The sequence below is a fragment of the Lichenostomus cassidix genome, chromosome 8 (genome assembly GCF_008360975.1).
Source record: "Lichenostomus cassidix isolate B80296 chromosome 8, HeHo_3.0, whole genome shotgun sequence".
Lineage (NCBI taxonomy): Eukaryota > Metazoa > Chordata > Aves > Passeriformes > Meliphagidae > Lichenostomus > Lichenostomus cassidix.
Window position 1 is genome coordinate 25,844,916 of NC_139489.1, and position 16,784 is coordinate 25,861,699.

The 16,784-nt window shown below is 40.8% G+C and overlaps 1 protein-coding gene across 3 annotated transcripts in view; it reads right to left on the reverse strand.

The window, feature by feature from the left end:
- CEP350 (centrosomal protein 350) overlaps positions 1-16,784 on the reverse strand; it is a 69,933-nt gene that overhangs the window by 4,263 nt on the left and 48,886 nt on the right. For all 3 annotated transcript variants that reach the window (XM_085068586.1, XM_085068584.1, XM_085068585.1), the window contains 8 exons: positions 15,607-15,751; positions 12,801-12,961; positions 12,069-12,208; positions 11,165-11,247; positions 8,486-10,530; positions 7,790-8,191; positions 7,556-7,702; positions 6,248-6,370 (listed from right to left, as the gene is read on the reverse strand). In XM_085068586.1, coding sequence (XP_084924712.1) covers positions 6,248-6,370; positions 7,556-7,702; positions 7,790-8,191; positions 8,486-10,530; positions 11,165-11,247; positions 12,069-12,208; positions 12,801-12,961; positions 15,607-15,751 — 3,246 coding nt within the window. The remainder of the gene's footprint in view (positions 1-6,247; positions 6,371-7,555; positions 7,703-7,789; positions 8,192-8,485; positions 10,531-11,164; positions 11,248-12,068; positions 12,209-12,800; positions 12,962-15,606; positions 15,752-16,784) is intronic.

A 16,784-nucleotide genomic window follows, 5' to 3' on the forward strand; every position in this document is an offset into this window, starting at 1 on the left:
GAGGCTTTCATATTCCTACACAAGTTTTTCACTTGAAAGGACTCAGCTAATGGGATATTCTTGGCCAACAGCAGAAGCTCTCTTAATTAATTAGTCCCTAATTATGTATTTGCAAGAAGCTGATTCCTTGAGGCTTAAATTGCCAAGAAATAATGCAAAGGCCTTGAACAGGGGAAGAAGAAAAAGAAAAGATTTCACTGCAGTTCAGTTTATAAATATAATAAGAAAACTTGACGGAAACAACTAACTTCCAATTCTTCTGTATAGGAAGACAAAATGCTTGCATGTGTGTAAGACAGCATTACAACTCATCTGCACAGCATACTCCATGCCTCATTGGATTTAACAGCTTTACTACAAATGGAGTTTTTAACCTAAGCATTCAAAGAATGCTTATTTCCTTCTCTTCCTAAATTGTTGACAAGGAAAATCCTCTTTTACTAATCACTGACAAATAGGTGGTTTAGTATCAGATTGAAATATATAATTTCATTCAGCAAATCAAGTCTTATTGAGAGTCTCTCCAAACTGGACATCTTAAATTAAATTTCTTAAAAATTTGTCTCAGTGACCATTTCAATACTACAGACAAACCTTACCACAGCTCAAACATTTCAGAAAAGAAGGAATGGGTGCAAACATCACTCATATTTAAAATGACAGAGAAAACCTGTTGAAAGCTCTGTCTCTGCTCAGCTTCAAGAGAAAGCTGCTTTGCCCATAAATCTTACACTCTGAACTCAAAATATGCATAAACTGTACAAGGGGGACAGACACCTACACACTGCCAAAGTAAGGTTAAACATACTGACAAATCCACGAACCCAGGATCAGTATGTAATAGTGCTGTTTTCTGAGACAGGACATGAGCTACAGCCCCAACATCCTTTCTGCCTTTTGCCTGAAGCTAAACCTCCCAGAAACTGGTCTGTTTTGAAGCTGACAGCTGCTCTGGCACAATGATGATTCAATAATCAAGCACAGTGTGAAGCCCAAGAAGAGGCTGCTATGGGAACCCCAGGGAACTGGCAGTGCTGCAGGGTTTGCAGCCATTCATAAAGCCTCAGTTAGACACGGGGCTTCAGGCTGACAGCTCCTTTCTCCCTCTCTTAAGAGAGCTTGAGGACTGGGGCAGGGATCTCATCCTGCAAACAGCTTTGGAAGAGCCACGCTGCCTGCTCACAAATCTGTGCTACTACAACCAGAGCCTCTTTTCCACACTGCTGTGAAGGACAAGGCATTAATGGCTTCATTAGGCTTCTAACTAATAAGGAAGAAGCAACATTATTTGCAATCAAACTTTGAAGGAGTGTTGTAGGTGAAAATAATTTAAATGGAAGGCTAACAAGCGGCAGATAATTGGATGTGGGTTGGTATGGGGGTGAATGTCTGAAAGAGACTCCTGAACTCTCACACAGAAATCTGCTGCCTGCAATCTGTATGTACTGGTTGTAAATTCTGATAAAGTAAACAGCAGCATGTCCAGAGTCCTCTCATCAATAAAGAGGCATAAGATAGAAGCAGCAATTTGCAGACTGAGCATGTGCTCTCTGTCTGCATCACAGACTATTTAGATAAGGAAGAGACAGGGGTCACGAAAAGAAGAGGTGGTGCCAAAAAAGGATTCCCTAAAAGCAGATGTAGTTTGGGAACTAAAACCAGGGGGCCCAAAGGAAGAAAATGATGACGGCTGCTGAAGGAAAGATCATGGAAATGGGGGAAGATCCTGAAGATGAAGGAGGTGGGTGGAGACAAATGCCAGGGACACCCAGGGACTGTGACTGGTGACATTCAAGGTTGGTAACCTGGAGCAGCAGCACAATACTGACTGATGGGATTTTCTGCACAACCCTCCCAAGCCAGCTGAAAAGTGATGTTGAGACTTAGTGAACATAACACTGGGGGTCAGGGGGAGCATGTGAGTAAAATAAGCAGGTTAAAAGTTCTGATCTCACTGGCCTTATGTCCAGATCCACATTAAGCTGCTGTTTACTCTGTCTCCCTGCAACAGTGTGATGAGACAATTCCTTTACTTTTCTCTAGGAGAGAAAAGATACATGGGATAAAGAAGTGAAAGTAAACAGGAGAGGAGAAGGTACTTGATCCAGGCAGAGAAAGGCTGGATGTTTAACAGCAGCAGAAAGAAAAACAGCAACGATTCATTTTCTCTTGCCTCTATCATTCCCCTCTCTCTCAGAGGCACAGTGAACAATTTCCTTTCGCATTAGGAGGACTTCCTCAAGCATACCTTTGGAAAACAGTGAGAATGTGCAATTTGCAGCTGCAGGCAAGTCTTGTTGATAGTGTATTCAGAACACATGTGGAAACTGCCGTGCTGCTTTGCAGCCCTGGCTGCACCATCTGAGCCAAGGCAGTTGCGACTCCTTTGTCTGGAAGAGGTTTGATCCATTTGCTGTGTTACCACAAACTGCTCCTAAGCAATGGAGACAGTTCAATATTTGACAACTATAATGGCTTGCATGGAATTGGGCTTTGCCTTTTCTTCGGTACATTTAAGTTCTTGCACTTTCTCATGACAAAAGGAAAACTTTGCATATTCAATACCAAGAAGCAAGATCTCTATACCAGAAAGAAACTGCATTTGGGTGATGTCAGGAAAACTACAGTTTTAATGAAACTGAATTTCATCCCACAGGAAAAGATAAATAGTGATGGAATGCAGAAGGCTGTGTGGTATTTTTTAGTGTGTGCTTTTTTTTTTGGTATGCACACTTTTTATTAAAAAAAAACACAGAAAGAAAGGGGTATGCACATGAAAGAAAAATCAGGAGATAACATGGTCAGATGATCCTGCTGGCCATCTAATAAATGTCACAGTACCTAAAAAAAAACCCATTTAAAGTAATATAATCAGAAGGAACTTTAGAGGGTGAGTTAGAATGTTTTGGTTCCTAGAGATTCCTGTTCAAAACCATGAATATTTCTAAAATAAACTACATTTAAGCAGTCAGTAGACTATTTGGGAGACTGAAAAGAATAAGCATCCAGATATAAAGTAGTGTCTTGGAAGAACACCAGCAGCAGGAAGGCAGGCAGGTGCATTTTCACAGCCCTTTGCTCTCAGAGTGCCTGGAAATCTTAAAGACACAACTGAGCATACAAGCAGGCTTTGAGTCTCTTCTTACTGTGCTAAACTCCCCTTGGGTTTACATCTGGGGTGCTGCAGCAGTGGCACCTCGAGCTTTCCAATTAAACCAGCTCAGTAGGAACAGCCCTGCTTTGTTGCTGAGTTTCTGCATGGAGAGAAACATTCTGGCTGTTAAGTCAACAGGTCAGAAGATCAAGCACTTTTCAGCACCCTGCTGGCAGGCTCCTCAGGTGTGAAAACCAAACAAGTAGGTTTGGCAGTATCATGTGAGCTCTGCTTTCTCAAGCTCCAGATAAAAGAGAAGGGGGGCTGGCAGGGAAAGCAATGGCAGAGTTTGTTTTAGCCCCATGTAAACAGATCAGCACAGGGAGTTTTGGCTGAAGACCCAAGTGGAAAAAAAAGGAGTGGAAACAACTTATTGTGAGCACCTGAACTTAAGAAAGGAGATATGAGGGTTCTTGCTGTAGTTTAAAAACAGGTTTTGAAAGATGCAGGCAGCCCTGATGTACAGAAATGTACATCTGACATGCTCCAAAAAGCACAGACAGTACACATGTGATAAAGGAACAATACGAAGGGACAAGAGGGGAAGAAAGCAAACACTTAGTCATTCCTTTAACTTGATTTTAAACAAAGTAGCTTTTCATAAATGTGATCTCTCCTAATTGTTTTACTGAAAGCCAAGATCTGCTGTAAATGTCAATAACTGGAGCAAATATTCAGCAGATCAGAGAGATCCCTGAAGAATCCAAATACAAATGCTTTCTGAGGACGCTGTGAAAAGGAGAAGAGGAAGATGTTTTTTTGTCACTGGCACTAAAACATGACTCACCACATTGGTGTCACTGCTGGGAAAGCACAGACCAAAGTGAAAATGTAACTAAAGATGCAGTGGCTGGGGGAAGCAGCAAGCTCAACACAGAGCAAAGGATTAATGCATCCTTTAATCTCCCCTTAGCTCCCAGCAGGTGTGACAGCCAGCTGTAGTCACCCACAGGTCCCAGTGTCACAGAGAGCAACAGCACAGCACAGCACAGGCTGCCTCTCCTGCTGTGCCACTTCCCTACAAGGATGAACCTTCCACTAGGAATTGGTTTTAATATGATAAACCCAGAAGGACACATCCAGGGATAATCAGAGAGAGAATAAGTTCACTAAAATAGCCTGGCACTCGTTTCTGTGCCTACAGAAGAAATAAAACTCATGCCCAGCTCCTGGGTCAGACAGCATTACACAGTCAGGTGTATTCAATTCTCTCAATGTCACTAAAATACACAGTTGTCTCAACAGAAAACTGTCAAGTGATGCTTTTATTTTAAGGTTAATTTTACTTAAAGCAGAAATGAAGAAAATGTGAAGAAACTGTGCTCTAAGTTTAAAAGTTGCTTCTGTTAAGCAAACAACAGAAGCATGTTCATCTCTGCTTTGAAAAGATCATGTTCTATATTAACAGATATTGTCTTTACAAGCAGCAAAAGAATGTGGAGAATCAAGCAGCTCACATAGGTATTCACATGACATCCCCTACACATTGCAGTGGTGTTTACTGGCTACATCTTCACAAAAACTGGAACGAAGTATTTTGAATTGTGATTTTCGAAGAGGATTCTACAGCACCTAAACCTACAGAAAAAGTCTCATTTTCCCTTTCAGGAAATTGCTCTGTTGCACTACTTGAATATACTTTCAACAAAATGTGGTGAACCCTAAAACTGGCCTGTCAGCTGAGGGCTATACCACAAGCTACTGGGGATAGGCAGCAGGTCTTGCACCTGTATATCCACTTCTGGTCTTGGATCTGTGTTACCACAGAATTCATGACCTTAAGCTGGGGCTGACTAGGAGACAGAGAAAGCTGTCCAGACACTTCATGTTTCATAGAGATTTTAATAAAATAAGGCAAGAGAAATGGAATACAATCCCCTTTGGTTTGCAGCTAGAAGTTCCTCTGACAGTGCCTCACATAACAGTATAAATTTGTAAGCAATGCCACCGAGACTGCCTTATTCCTAAAGCATGGCATGCTGCAACCTTCACAGAGTTATTCCTAGTCTTCAGCTGAAGTTTTATTGCCATATTCTTGTGAGAACAAAACAAAATTAAACACATTATTTATTAGGCCAAACTTGTCACAGCTCCATTAATCTTTGATGTCTAGGTCTGCATGTAAATCACAGACTGGATTGTCTGAACTTCAAACTTCACCTGAAGCACTTTGGATGCCTTCAACTAGAACAAATTTGTCCAGTCAGGAATCTTTCTTTCTAGCTATGTTGCAAAAACATTAGGAAGGTGGTACACATGCATAATGGCAATAGTATTAGTTCTCTTTTTTGTGCACTCTTTAACAACCTCTATATCCCAGAATCAAGTGTATCAGGATGTATTGGGACCTATAAATAGACATTCTATTTACATACAATTAAACCCCTGTGCTGGAACCCTCCAGTGATGGGCAATTAAAAGACCACACGACCCATGACTCCAAATTACTTATATGTGTGCCTTGTGTGGAATCAATTTCAGGTGTAATTAAGTGAAGCACAGCGTTAATGACGACTCATATTCCCAAGCAGAACCTTCACTATCATTATAGCCAATAAAAATGTTAATCATCCTGGCAATACAAGCCAACAAAATAACTTTCAAAAACTATACACAGCCAAACATGCTCCATCTTAGGCAGTTTTAACACTGAACTGTCCCTGCCCCAGTGATAATTGCATTCAATAGTTTAATTGCATTCTCTGTATCACTGTCTCAAATGAAATAATATTACTTTAAAATAAAAACATTTAAAATTAAAGTAAGAGGAAAAACATTTTCCCTTCTCAAAGAAAAAGTTTATTCTCAGTCAAATATTTCAGTGTTTCCTTCTTGAAATTCAAGCTTTAAACTTTCTGGGAGTGAGCAAATTTATACTCCAGTCAAATCAGTACACACAATTAACTCAAGTCACCTTTCCTCACTGGCACTGGACTTCTATTTTTATCAATCGAGTGCTCTCTAAAATTAAACACCTTCTGTAACACCTCATGCACACTTTGTGTCTTTAAACAAGACTGAAAACACACTCATATGCCCCACTTCAGTCTGGTCGACAGGACCTGACAAGACTGTTTATTTTCATCCACTTACCAGGATATGATCCACTCGGTCTCGTTTCTTCCGCCCAAATTTCATCATCTTCTGCCAGTCTGTTTTGTGGTTAGGCTCTTTCCTCAGGCTGAACAACTTCAGTACTTCAGCTGCAATGAAGTTCTACAGAACAGTAAAGGTGAGATTTATCACATTTGAACTAAGAAATGAAAGGTATGTACAAAGCAGCTCCCCTGAAAAGTCACACTACAGAGTTCACAACAGCTTTCAGTTTAGCTCAGAGATATACAGTGTATACAGCAAAATGACACTGAAAGTCTCTCAAGCAGCATTACACGGGAAGGATGATTTTTAAAGTCAGAAGTGGGGAGGAAGAAAACAAGACATGCACTGCTGTAGCAACTTGAGAACAGACACTTCCAACACTACACAAACAGAATTCTGACAATTGATTTTATGGGAAAATATTGAAGAAAAGCAGGGTGGGAATTTGGTGTCCTTGTACTGTGCCCCTGCTGTCCCCAGCCACATGCTTTTGAAAGTCTTCTCAACTAACAGAGTGATCTAGATACTATTTCTTTCCTTTCTATGCTTTCCTGGACAGTTAATACGCAGTATCTTCAGCAGGGTGATAAAAATATAGCCAATCCCCCTCAGTTTCAGAAAAACAGTACAGGTGGAAGCCTTCATTTGTGTCCTGATGAGCCATCTGGAATGTTCCTTGTGGAGCATTTTCAGGGAGACAAGTTTTTTGCCAATGTCCAGCCCTGCAGGTTTAACTTTGGTCCAGTCAGGCTCTAGTTTGCCCCCTAGGCTCTGGGGTTTTGTCCTTCCTTGAGCACTACCACCAGTAACACAGAGGGCTCCTCTGGCTTGTCAAATACAACAATGCCCTCACCAGTCAAATTTTGGGTCCCTCTGGGCAACTCCTGCTGTCCTCAGTGAGGCTGGCACAGGGGTGCATGTCTGAGTGAAAAATCTAGCTCATCCCATTTGGCCCAACCCTACCATTGGATCCATTCCAATTTAGCCATACAAGTTCCACAGAAATCTGCTACAGCAGCAGCCTGTCAGCATACCAATTTTATAAGATCAAGATCATCCTGGCAGCTCTGCACAGAGGACTGAGGTTTAAAAACAACCAGCAGAAGCCATAAGGGCAGGGAGGCCAATCTGTTGAGTAAAAAAGGACCATTTTGACAAATTCCCTTCCAGGTTTGTAATCTCCTTTCTCTTCTCAACTCATCTCTTGCTGGATCCACCTCTTATGATTTTCTAACACTCGGGTAAATGCTAGTTCAATGTTTTTCATCTCACTTTCCGTACACAACAAAGATTTATTCCTACCTTGATTTCATCCAGGTCATTTGGATCTTTGACTCGGCGAAAATAAGCAGATGCGATCCTACACGGTTTCATCCAAATGGGTTGATTCAGGTTAGGGTCCTCAGCAAAGATTTCCCCAAAGATCTCTCTTGTTAAGTCAAATACCACCTGAAAAAATAAAGACGTAAAAGTTATAGCTTCTTTTGTCCATTATAAACTTTCAAAGGGCAAGACCAAAATGCCTGAAGACTGTACCTTTCTATAAACCTGCTTGTTTATGGTGTCCGTGTCCTGCTCTTGGAGGGTACCACTAAGACCTGTTTTAAGGCTGCAGCTTTGAAGATCATGACCCAGCTCTTTCAGTTTCCAGAGTTCCTCAGCTGCTGCATGCACCATTCCTTCCACTTCCACTGCAGTGTGAGGGACTGCCAGAGGCTCCTCGCTCGGCTTTGCCGGCACTTTCTGCGGCTCTACCTGGGGCAGCACTGCTGGTTCCTCAGCTTGCTTCTGCTGCAGCTTATGGGAACTCAGGCCATAGTCCTCATCAAACCAGTCTTGATCATCTCCCAGCACACTCAGGAACTCCCGGTTGAGCTCCAGCTCTGCCAGTCTCTTGGCAAGCTCTTCCTGGCCACTGGCACCAAACACAGGACTCTCCTGCGAATGAAGAGCCACAGAGAAAATATGAAAGCAGTGTCACACCATTGTCTCATTCAACTTACATTTTTTATGTTTTACTGAAGTAGTTGGCAATAAATGGCTACCAAAACAAGCCATGCACTGGGATATGCAAAAATGTGTAACACACATACAGAACATACGGGTAATCTCCACATCACCCAACAGAATTTGGGAGAAACACTGGTGCCACACCACATTCCTCAGATTCAATCATCCCCAGTCAAAGGCACAATCAAGTCTTAAAATCAGTGCAAGGTGTCTGCTACTCACTGGTCTGGGACACATGTCTGGAGAGGAAAGCTCTTCTCTGTCATCTTCCAAATCAGAACTTAGGAAGAAGTTATTCAGTCCGTCTGGAATCTGCTTTTCACCCTGCTGGGGCGGGGTACCAGCTTCCTCTTTCAGATCACAGAGCTCCTGGTTGCTGAGCTGGATTTTCTCATTCTTGATCTTCTTTATTTGCTGTAACTGATTGACTGTGTCTTTCACAAAATCTCTAAGTAGACTGTCTGTCAGCAAACTGACCTTTTCCAGTTGGTCTTTTGACTTTTCCTCCCCTCTAAGAGGCAGGCTGAGCTGTGCTTCTAACTGATTCTTTTCTTTTGTCAGCAAATCCAGCAGTGGAGTTGCAGACTTCTCCACGATGCCAGGAGAGAGATCATCTAACTTCTCAGCACATGCTTCTCCCAGTGTCTTCTGCCTCTCCAGTTTTTCAGAAAGAAAGTCTGATATGTCATCTGACTGAACAGTGGAGATCTCATCCACAACACTAGAAATGAGAGGAGTGTGGCTGGCCTCCTCTTTTACAGCATCCTTCAGGTAATCCACCACTGACTGTTCTTGGGCAAATGAACCAGTAACTACAGAAATCTCCTTTATGCCATTGGCTTTAGATGACAACTCCTCATCAACCCTTTCCTCAACCGAGGCTTCTGAAACAGCTGTGTCCGCAGGAGCTTTATCCTGGGAATAGTTCTCTGTTGCATTTCTGCTCTGGCTTTCAGGTTCTTGGCCAGGTTTGGAACTTTCTCTATCTTTCTGCTCAGCTTTGTGTTGTTTCTCCAGTCTATCATCAAAGAATGAGTCTTCATCCTTATTTACGTCTAAGTGGCTATCGATACTTTCTGTAATGTGAGAGATTTTTTGAGGAGGAGCAAAAATACCATGCTTTTCTCTGCAATCAAAATACTTAATACCATCATAAGTTCCATTATTGTTCCCTTCAGGTTTATCCAACTCCACGCCAGCCCAAAACCCTTTGGCAAATTTAGTCAGCCCTTTGAACCGCAATGTTCCAGGCTGGACTTTACTCACAAGTACTCTATCACCAATGTTGAAATTGGACAAACTGTCTGCTTCTTCTGTGATTGAAACTGAGGCCCACAGTGGTGAGCCAGTAGGGGCCTGTTCTTGCTCCACATCTCTGCGTTCAGTGTTTTTCATAAGTTCTGTTGGGGACTTAAGTTCCAGCAGCCTCTCTGAGTGCATGCTGCCAGAGAGAGACCTGTCACTGAGGCACTCACTGATTTCGCCATCGCTGCCCAGGCTGGTGGATCTGCTTCGGCTGGCCTGGCTGTGCTGGGACTGCTCCCTCAGGGACTCCCCGGTAGCAGAGAGCAGGGATCCTTCAAAGTCATCTTTGTAGTGCTCCCCAGGAAGCGTTTCTTCAGCTGAAGCTTGTTTTCTGGAAGAGGATCCTTCGAAGTCTTCAAGGTACGATGGCTCTTGTTGACTAAAGAGCTGTTCTGAAAGCAGATAACCTTTTTCCTCTGCAGATCTGCTGAGCTTGTGAGAGGTCTCCTCTACACTTGGGCCACTTACAACATCTTTAGCTGACCGTCTCTGTTCTAACATTTCTTCTGTATCATGAAGACCTTTCACAGCTGCATCAAACAGTTCCTTCTGTTTGTTTTCAGAGAAGTCCAGTGAACTCTCCAGTCCTTTATCTAATGTCAGCAAGACATCAGAACTCTCCAAAGGCTTAACATAAGAACCTCCACTCTCATATTCCTCTGGCTTTGTGTATTCCAGGTCTTCTGTAATCTCAGATCCATGACTAATGGTAGGACCTACGCTGGATGCATTTACCACTTTGTTCACTGACTCAAGGGATATTCTGCTAATGTCTTTCATGTCTTTGAGAGAAGCTGATGAAGGGACACACTCTGAGGAATCACCAGATGCTGCTCTGGAACTCCTTGGTAACACTAAAACCAAAGAAGCTGTTCCAGAAGGTTCTCCTGCATGAACAGCTGTCCCAGCCACATTCTTGGTGTGCACAGACACAGATTTCTCAGTTCTCGATGACACAGCATCTTGAAGGAAAATAAAAAAGTGAATTTCAGCAGATTTTATAAGCCACATTGTTTTACGGCAAACTGCAATCATAGACAACTAAATTAAGACCAAGCTTTCTATGTTAAAAGAAGATACACTCTGGTGCCTTGGAAACATGTATTTCTGGCTGTCCTATTAACATGAGCAACTTTCATTCAGTTCCAGGGTTAAAAAGCTTGCTTTCTGCTTCTGTTCCTTTTACCAGCACCCCAAGGTAAGCACTCCGTTTCTTGTTTGCAAGCCACAAATACAACAAAGATTAGAATGGAACATAACAAACAGATCATGATCAACAGGATCCAGCAAAACACTGGAAAATATCTGAACTCAAGTGATAAAGCAACAAGAAACAAAAGAAAGTAAAAAGGTTGTCACTTAATTATGGTTTCATATAAACCTCAGAAAGGGTAAACTAAATACTGAATACACAAGGAACAGCAAAAGCAGCATCTTGCTAAAAAAAAAACCCTGTAAAAAATACAGCTCCATCACTGTAGTTTTATGAAGTCTGTACTCCCTCTTAAAACCTCTTATTGAATCAAGAAGGAAAGAATTTTAAAACACTCAGTCTTCAAATCTTAATCTGTAGCATGGATTCTTCCAGTTACATACCTGCATGTTCTGAAATGGATTCCAAAGATGATCTGGATCTCTCTGATTCAGTCAGTGATTTCCAGTTTTTAGCTGTCTCAGGCCTAAATTGGAAAAATCAAATTGCGTGAATTACAGTTACACAGAAATGTTGCTTGGTTTTGTCTTTTCCTTCTTTAATAAATAAAAATGAAAACACAAGTATGTATAATTATAATAGAATGCCAATGTGATATTATAATTATACCATAAGTAGTTTGTTTTGTCAACATACTGCGACCTTAGAAAATAGGAATGGGGACAGAGAGTCCTGGAAAGTAGTTTTTTTAAAGACTAATCAAACTTTGTCTCTTTTCCAGAAAAAAAAAAAAAGAGAGAAAAAAATTGGGTTGTTTCTGTTTGGTTTTTTTTTTTTTTTTTTTACTTGAATGTACTAAAATTGCACCATCTGCTGGAGAAAATGAAACGCTTAAAATACAGTAGGAAATGCAGGAATTCTCTGTCCTTTAAAATCTAAGATCTAAATCAGATCTAAGTTGCTAAGATGAATGGTTTGCCTCACACAGTGAAACAGGCATAATGAGCAACCAAAATGGAAAAAAAATCCCTTCAGGGTGATAATCCATATATAACCATATGGCACAATTCTTGCACAACTGAAAATTATTGTTCAGAAAAAACCTTGAAAATAGAGCCTGGAAGGCTGGGCAGGACAGAAGTGAGGTGCATATGATTACAGATACAGTAAATCTTATCTGTTTTGGGTCTGGTGAGAGCAGTAAATAAATCAATAGAATACTGCCACTGTCCAGTGCTTTAAGGCAGAGTAGTTACCAGCTTTCCTTGCATCCATGGTTTTGGCTAAAACAGCAATTACTACAGTTCCAGAATAATCTCAAAAAGAAAAAGGAGAAATCCCAGCTACCTATGGAGTGGTGGTGCCTTGATCTTAGGTTTTTCAACAGCAGCTGAGGATGGAGTTTTAATCTGAGGTTTGGCTGTTGGTGATGCCTCCAGATCTTGGCTCAGCTCTGCTTCAGTCTTCTTGATAAACTCATCATATGACTGCACATGGAAAACAATTTCAGCTGTTAATATACTAAACCACAACTACAATTCAACAACCAAAACCTATTAAATGAATAAAGAATACAGTGAGCTTCTCTGTAAAGCAATCTATTTAACTTTCCCAAGCTCTACAGGCATGAATCCTAGAAATTTCAATACTCTGCTTCAAAAAACAAATTAGATGAGCACCAGTCTTTAATCCTAGCTAGGATACTTATGTGTATAAACATACAGAAGCCCCCTGAACACTGCTATGAATCCATTAAAAATAGGTATTTTAAAAGGGAATGACATTTTTGCCTCAAGGCTCTGGCTCATGATTGGAAACGGTTAAATAGCCAGGTTGGATGGGGCTGTGAGCAACCTGGTCTAGTGCAAGGCGCTCTTGCTCATGGCAGGGGGGTTGGAATGAGAGCATTTTCAAGGTCCTTTCTAACCCAAACCATTCTATGCTTCTATGTAGCAATCACGCTTCAATCACAGCAATGTCTTTCACAGCTGTTGATACAATATTCTGCCCACAACATCCATACTATAAAGATTTATCCAAGGCCAATGTTACTTTGCCCTTCTTTCTACTGCTCCTAACCTCCAGTTGTTTGATCAAACTGGCTTCCTGGGCCTTCAGTCTTTCCTTTTGTCTCTTTTTCTGCTCCTTTTTCAGCTGGTAAACCACAGATTTCCTTTTCCGCAGTTCATCCTTCAGGGCCCTGATGCGTCCTTCAATGTCACTTTGATCAGAGGTGGTTTCTGAAAAAGTTTAGTTTCAGTCTTTAAAAACTGGCACCTCACAAAACAATTCTAAACAAAGCAAAAACCAGTCATTCAGTAAGTACAGAATACAGTCCAAGCAAAATGTCAAAGAATTTAATGTCAATATGTTAATTAACATAGTAAAGACTCTTAAAGTGGGATTTCAGATTGTAAACACTACTATGTGTGTAAGATATAAAAAAGTGTTGCATCTTACCTAATTTTAATGAGATAGGCTCTGATACAGTAACTTGTTACCAGGCTTATTCACACCAACCACACATGTTTATGCTCTTCATCATTAACTGCTTGTCACGTTGGGTATTGCACAAATTAATTTTCTGACGTATTTAAAAATACAACTCAAAGCTGACAAAAATACATCTGAAACATAGGCTTGCAATTATAACACCAAGTTTCGAGCTACAGAGTACACTTCATTGATGAGAGTGTCACTTGGAACACTGGACTCCAAACCAAGTAAAAGTTTCTGGCCCATACAGATTTTCTGTCACCTAGACTAAATACATCTGTGAAATGCAGAGCTGACTGGCCAGCAGCTGGAAGTCCATTTGAACAATGCAGGGATTTTCACTGTCCCTGGATACTGCTTGCTTTCCTTATTTCTACTGTAGCTGCTTTCCTTATTTCTTTATTTTCTCTTAGTGTTTAAGACTCTACAGAGAGACTGCCTCAGTCTCTCATTAGTTGTTTTTTTTCCACCCACTTGACTATGTCCACTTGTTTATTGTTTTAAATGTATACCAACATTGTGCAAAACAAGATCCTTGTCCCACATTGGTGCTACCACAACTAACTACCAAAAACTCTTCAAAGTATTTACCTGACCTAGCCTTACTGGAGCTCCTCCCTGAGCTGATGTGCCCCTTCCTCTTCTATAGCTGAAGCTCCTAAGAGAAGGATTTTGGCTGATTTGTTTTTCTAATGCTCAGTATTACCTACAATGTTTTCTGGATGCTCATAAATGCCAATTACTTTACTTAATATTCTAGAAAATAATAGTTTTCTAGTTGACCAATATGCTTTGGTCAACTAGCAGGAACAGCTGGACATTTTCCTAATCCATCTCATATTTGAAGATAACAAATCACCATAACGAAGGATTCCATCCTTAACAACAGCCAGTAAATGCAAACTACTGTATTCTTTTTGCATTAACAACTGTTGTTAACCATTTAAAGAATTAAAAAAAAATCCAAACCCAAACAAAAAGAATGGAATCTCACTTGCTAATCGGGAGCACTTTGTGATGCCACTGTAATTAACAGCTCCTCCCTAACAGTAAGTGACCACTATGTAATTAGAGCATTTCTTGATCAACTCATAAGGGAAAGATCTGCACATGCTTTCATCTTTGATGATCTTGTCTAAGCATGCATCAGACTGACAGGGCAATGACTTCATTGCTACTCAGCAGGCTAGAACAATGGAATGATTTATTGTGAAACCAGCACCATCCTGATCGGCTTTCCACTTCTTATACCTTTCTTTAGAATCTGAAACCAAAGACTGTCAATATTTTATTTTACAACTAATGTATTTTCATGATCACTGGTGCCTGCTCCTTTTTCATAATGGTTTCCTTATATGGCTGCTGAGTCAGAGCTTGAGAATAAGTTTATCAAAGTGCTGCAAGCTTCACAGTGTTGGAAACTGCTCTCCAGACAGAATCCCAACACATATTACTCAGTGCAAATACCTGTGTGTTTCTCACAGTAAGTTACCAACCATCACAAACAACAGCCAGTATACACAATAGAACCTCCTACCACTTACCATTTAAAAAACCAAGCAGGAAAATGCCATCTCATTTGCTAAGAAGTATTTTGTGGTGCTCTATCAATTGCACAGTGGAAAACAAGATGTTCTAGAGACTAAAAGCATAGCAAGAGTCAAAACAGACTTCCCAGGTGAACAGAGGAGATGATGGTGAGCCACTGGATGGTGGCTCAGGAAGCTCTGGAATGCCTAACATGCCTAACAGACTGAGAGCACACCAGAGAAAGGGCTGCTCTGTACCACTTCCAGTATTCCTTCCCTCAGCACTCACTGGCAGCCAGCTTTGGTACTGGATAAAGGGTATAATGAGTCCATATACTAGATCTTGTATTTTATAGCTTAAACTGCAATCTTTGGCCCTATTTTACTGCACACAGACCAAACCCTCCTCCAAAAATAAATCCTGGTGTCCTGAAGAATCCATTGATTCTGCACACGGCAGAGCAGGCCCAAGAGTCTCCCCCATACTGCCATGTAACAGTGCTGTACTGCTTCTGGAGCCAGGCTGTGTGCAGGAGGTATTTTTAAATCCTAGGACCACCTTAACTGTTGACTCTTATCTTCTGCATACATGTTTGCAGAACCTGCACTGCTTTCTACAAGAAGAGATAACACACAGAACTTCTTACATTTAGATCTTCTCCAGCTGAAGAGATCAAATTACATAATGGGAAAATACTCCCATCCACCCCAAAAACCTTGGCAATTTTCAGGATTTTGTCTACCTCCCCACATCTGTGTCTCCATTTCTGTCTACCTCCCCACATCTATGTCTGCATTTTCGGTTTGTTAAAAGCAAAACCTTTGAAAAAGCAATTTAAACCCAAGTGGATATTATTTACCTGACTGTGTCATAGATAAAGATTCATCAGACCAGTTGTGAGATGTCTGATGAGACTTCACAGGTGAACGTAGCTGTCCTCCAGTTCTGTGGCTGCCTTTGCTGGAGTCTTGCTTTGATACAGATATGCTGCTTTTGGGAGGAGACTGAGAGAAGAAAAGGATAAATAAGTAATTGCAGTTTGAAAGCAGAAGATCACTGTCATCAGGAGCCAGTTACAAGGAAAGAACAGCATGACAAGAGAACATCTCAGAAAGTGGTACCTTTACAATGACCTTAAGAAGAATTTAATCTTTGCTAGACAATAAAACAAAATACCAAGAGCAGCAATAGCTGACTGCTTACTTTGAGCCTGGATTTCAATAAACCTGCTTAGACTACTTTGCTACCACCTAGGTGAACTGACATGGCTCTGACTCACAGGTGTTCAATACATTTGTGTCATCTTATTTGGTTACATCCACAGCAATAAGAATTCCTAGTACCCAAATGAATGAAATGTACCACTTCATGTAAGGGGTGCAAGATGACATTCTGAATCAGTGAAACAACAGAGCACTATTTTTTTAAGGTCAGACAAAAATTCAAAGAGCAAATGTTCTTCCAAAATGCTGCTTAATGCTTCAACATTATCCTACAAATCTTTAAAACACCTTCTGGCATACATTAGACATTTTATCATTATCTCCTCACCAAATTTACAAAGAAAGTATTTGTAGTAAGTCTAGATGAGCAGTTCTTTTACCCCACAGACACTGCATTTTCTGTCTTATTGAGCACAGAGCAAAGTTATCAGGATGAAACTCATCAAAATTATCCAACTAAAAATAACAATTGGAATAGAACAATAAGGCAGAATTAAGCAGTGTGAAGATGTAATCTGAAACCCAAAAGATGGTGCACGAGGTTACAGCTCTGCTTCTTCATCCCATAGCTACACTTTGGGATATATTACTTACAAATAAGGCAAAGTGGAAAAACAGAGCATAGTTTCCATGGCCTCAAAGAATTTATACAATGGCAACAAGCTAGCCTACAGCTAATTCATACTGGTAATCTGGGTCAGTGTTTTCCCACTTAGCACTGCGTACCTATGTGACACACGCAAAATGTTTTGTAAGAATACACACAAGTTTAAAAATATCTAAACTCTGTGCGGAAACAGTATTTCCTCAAGGC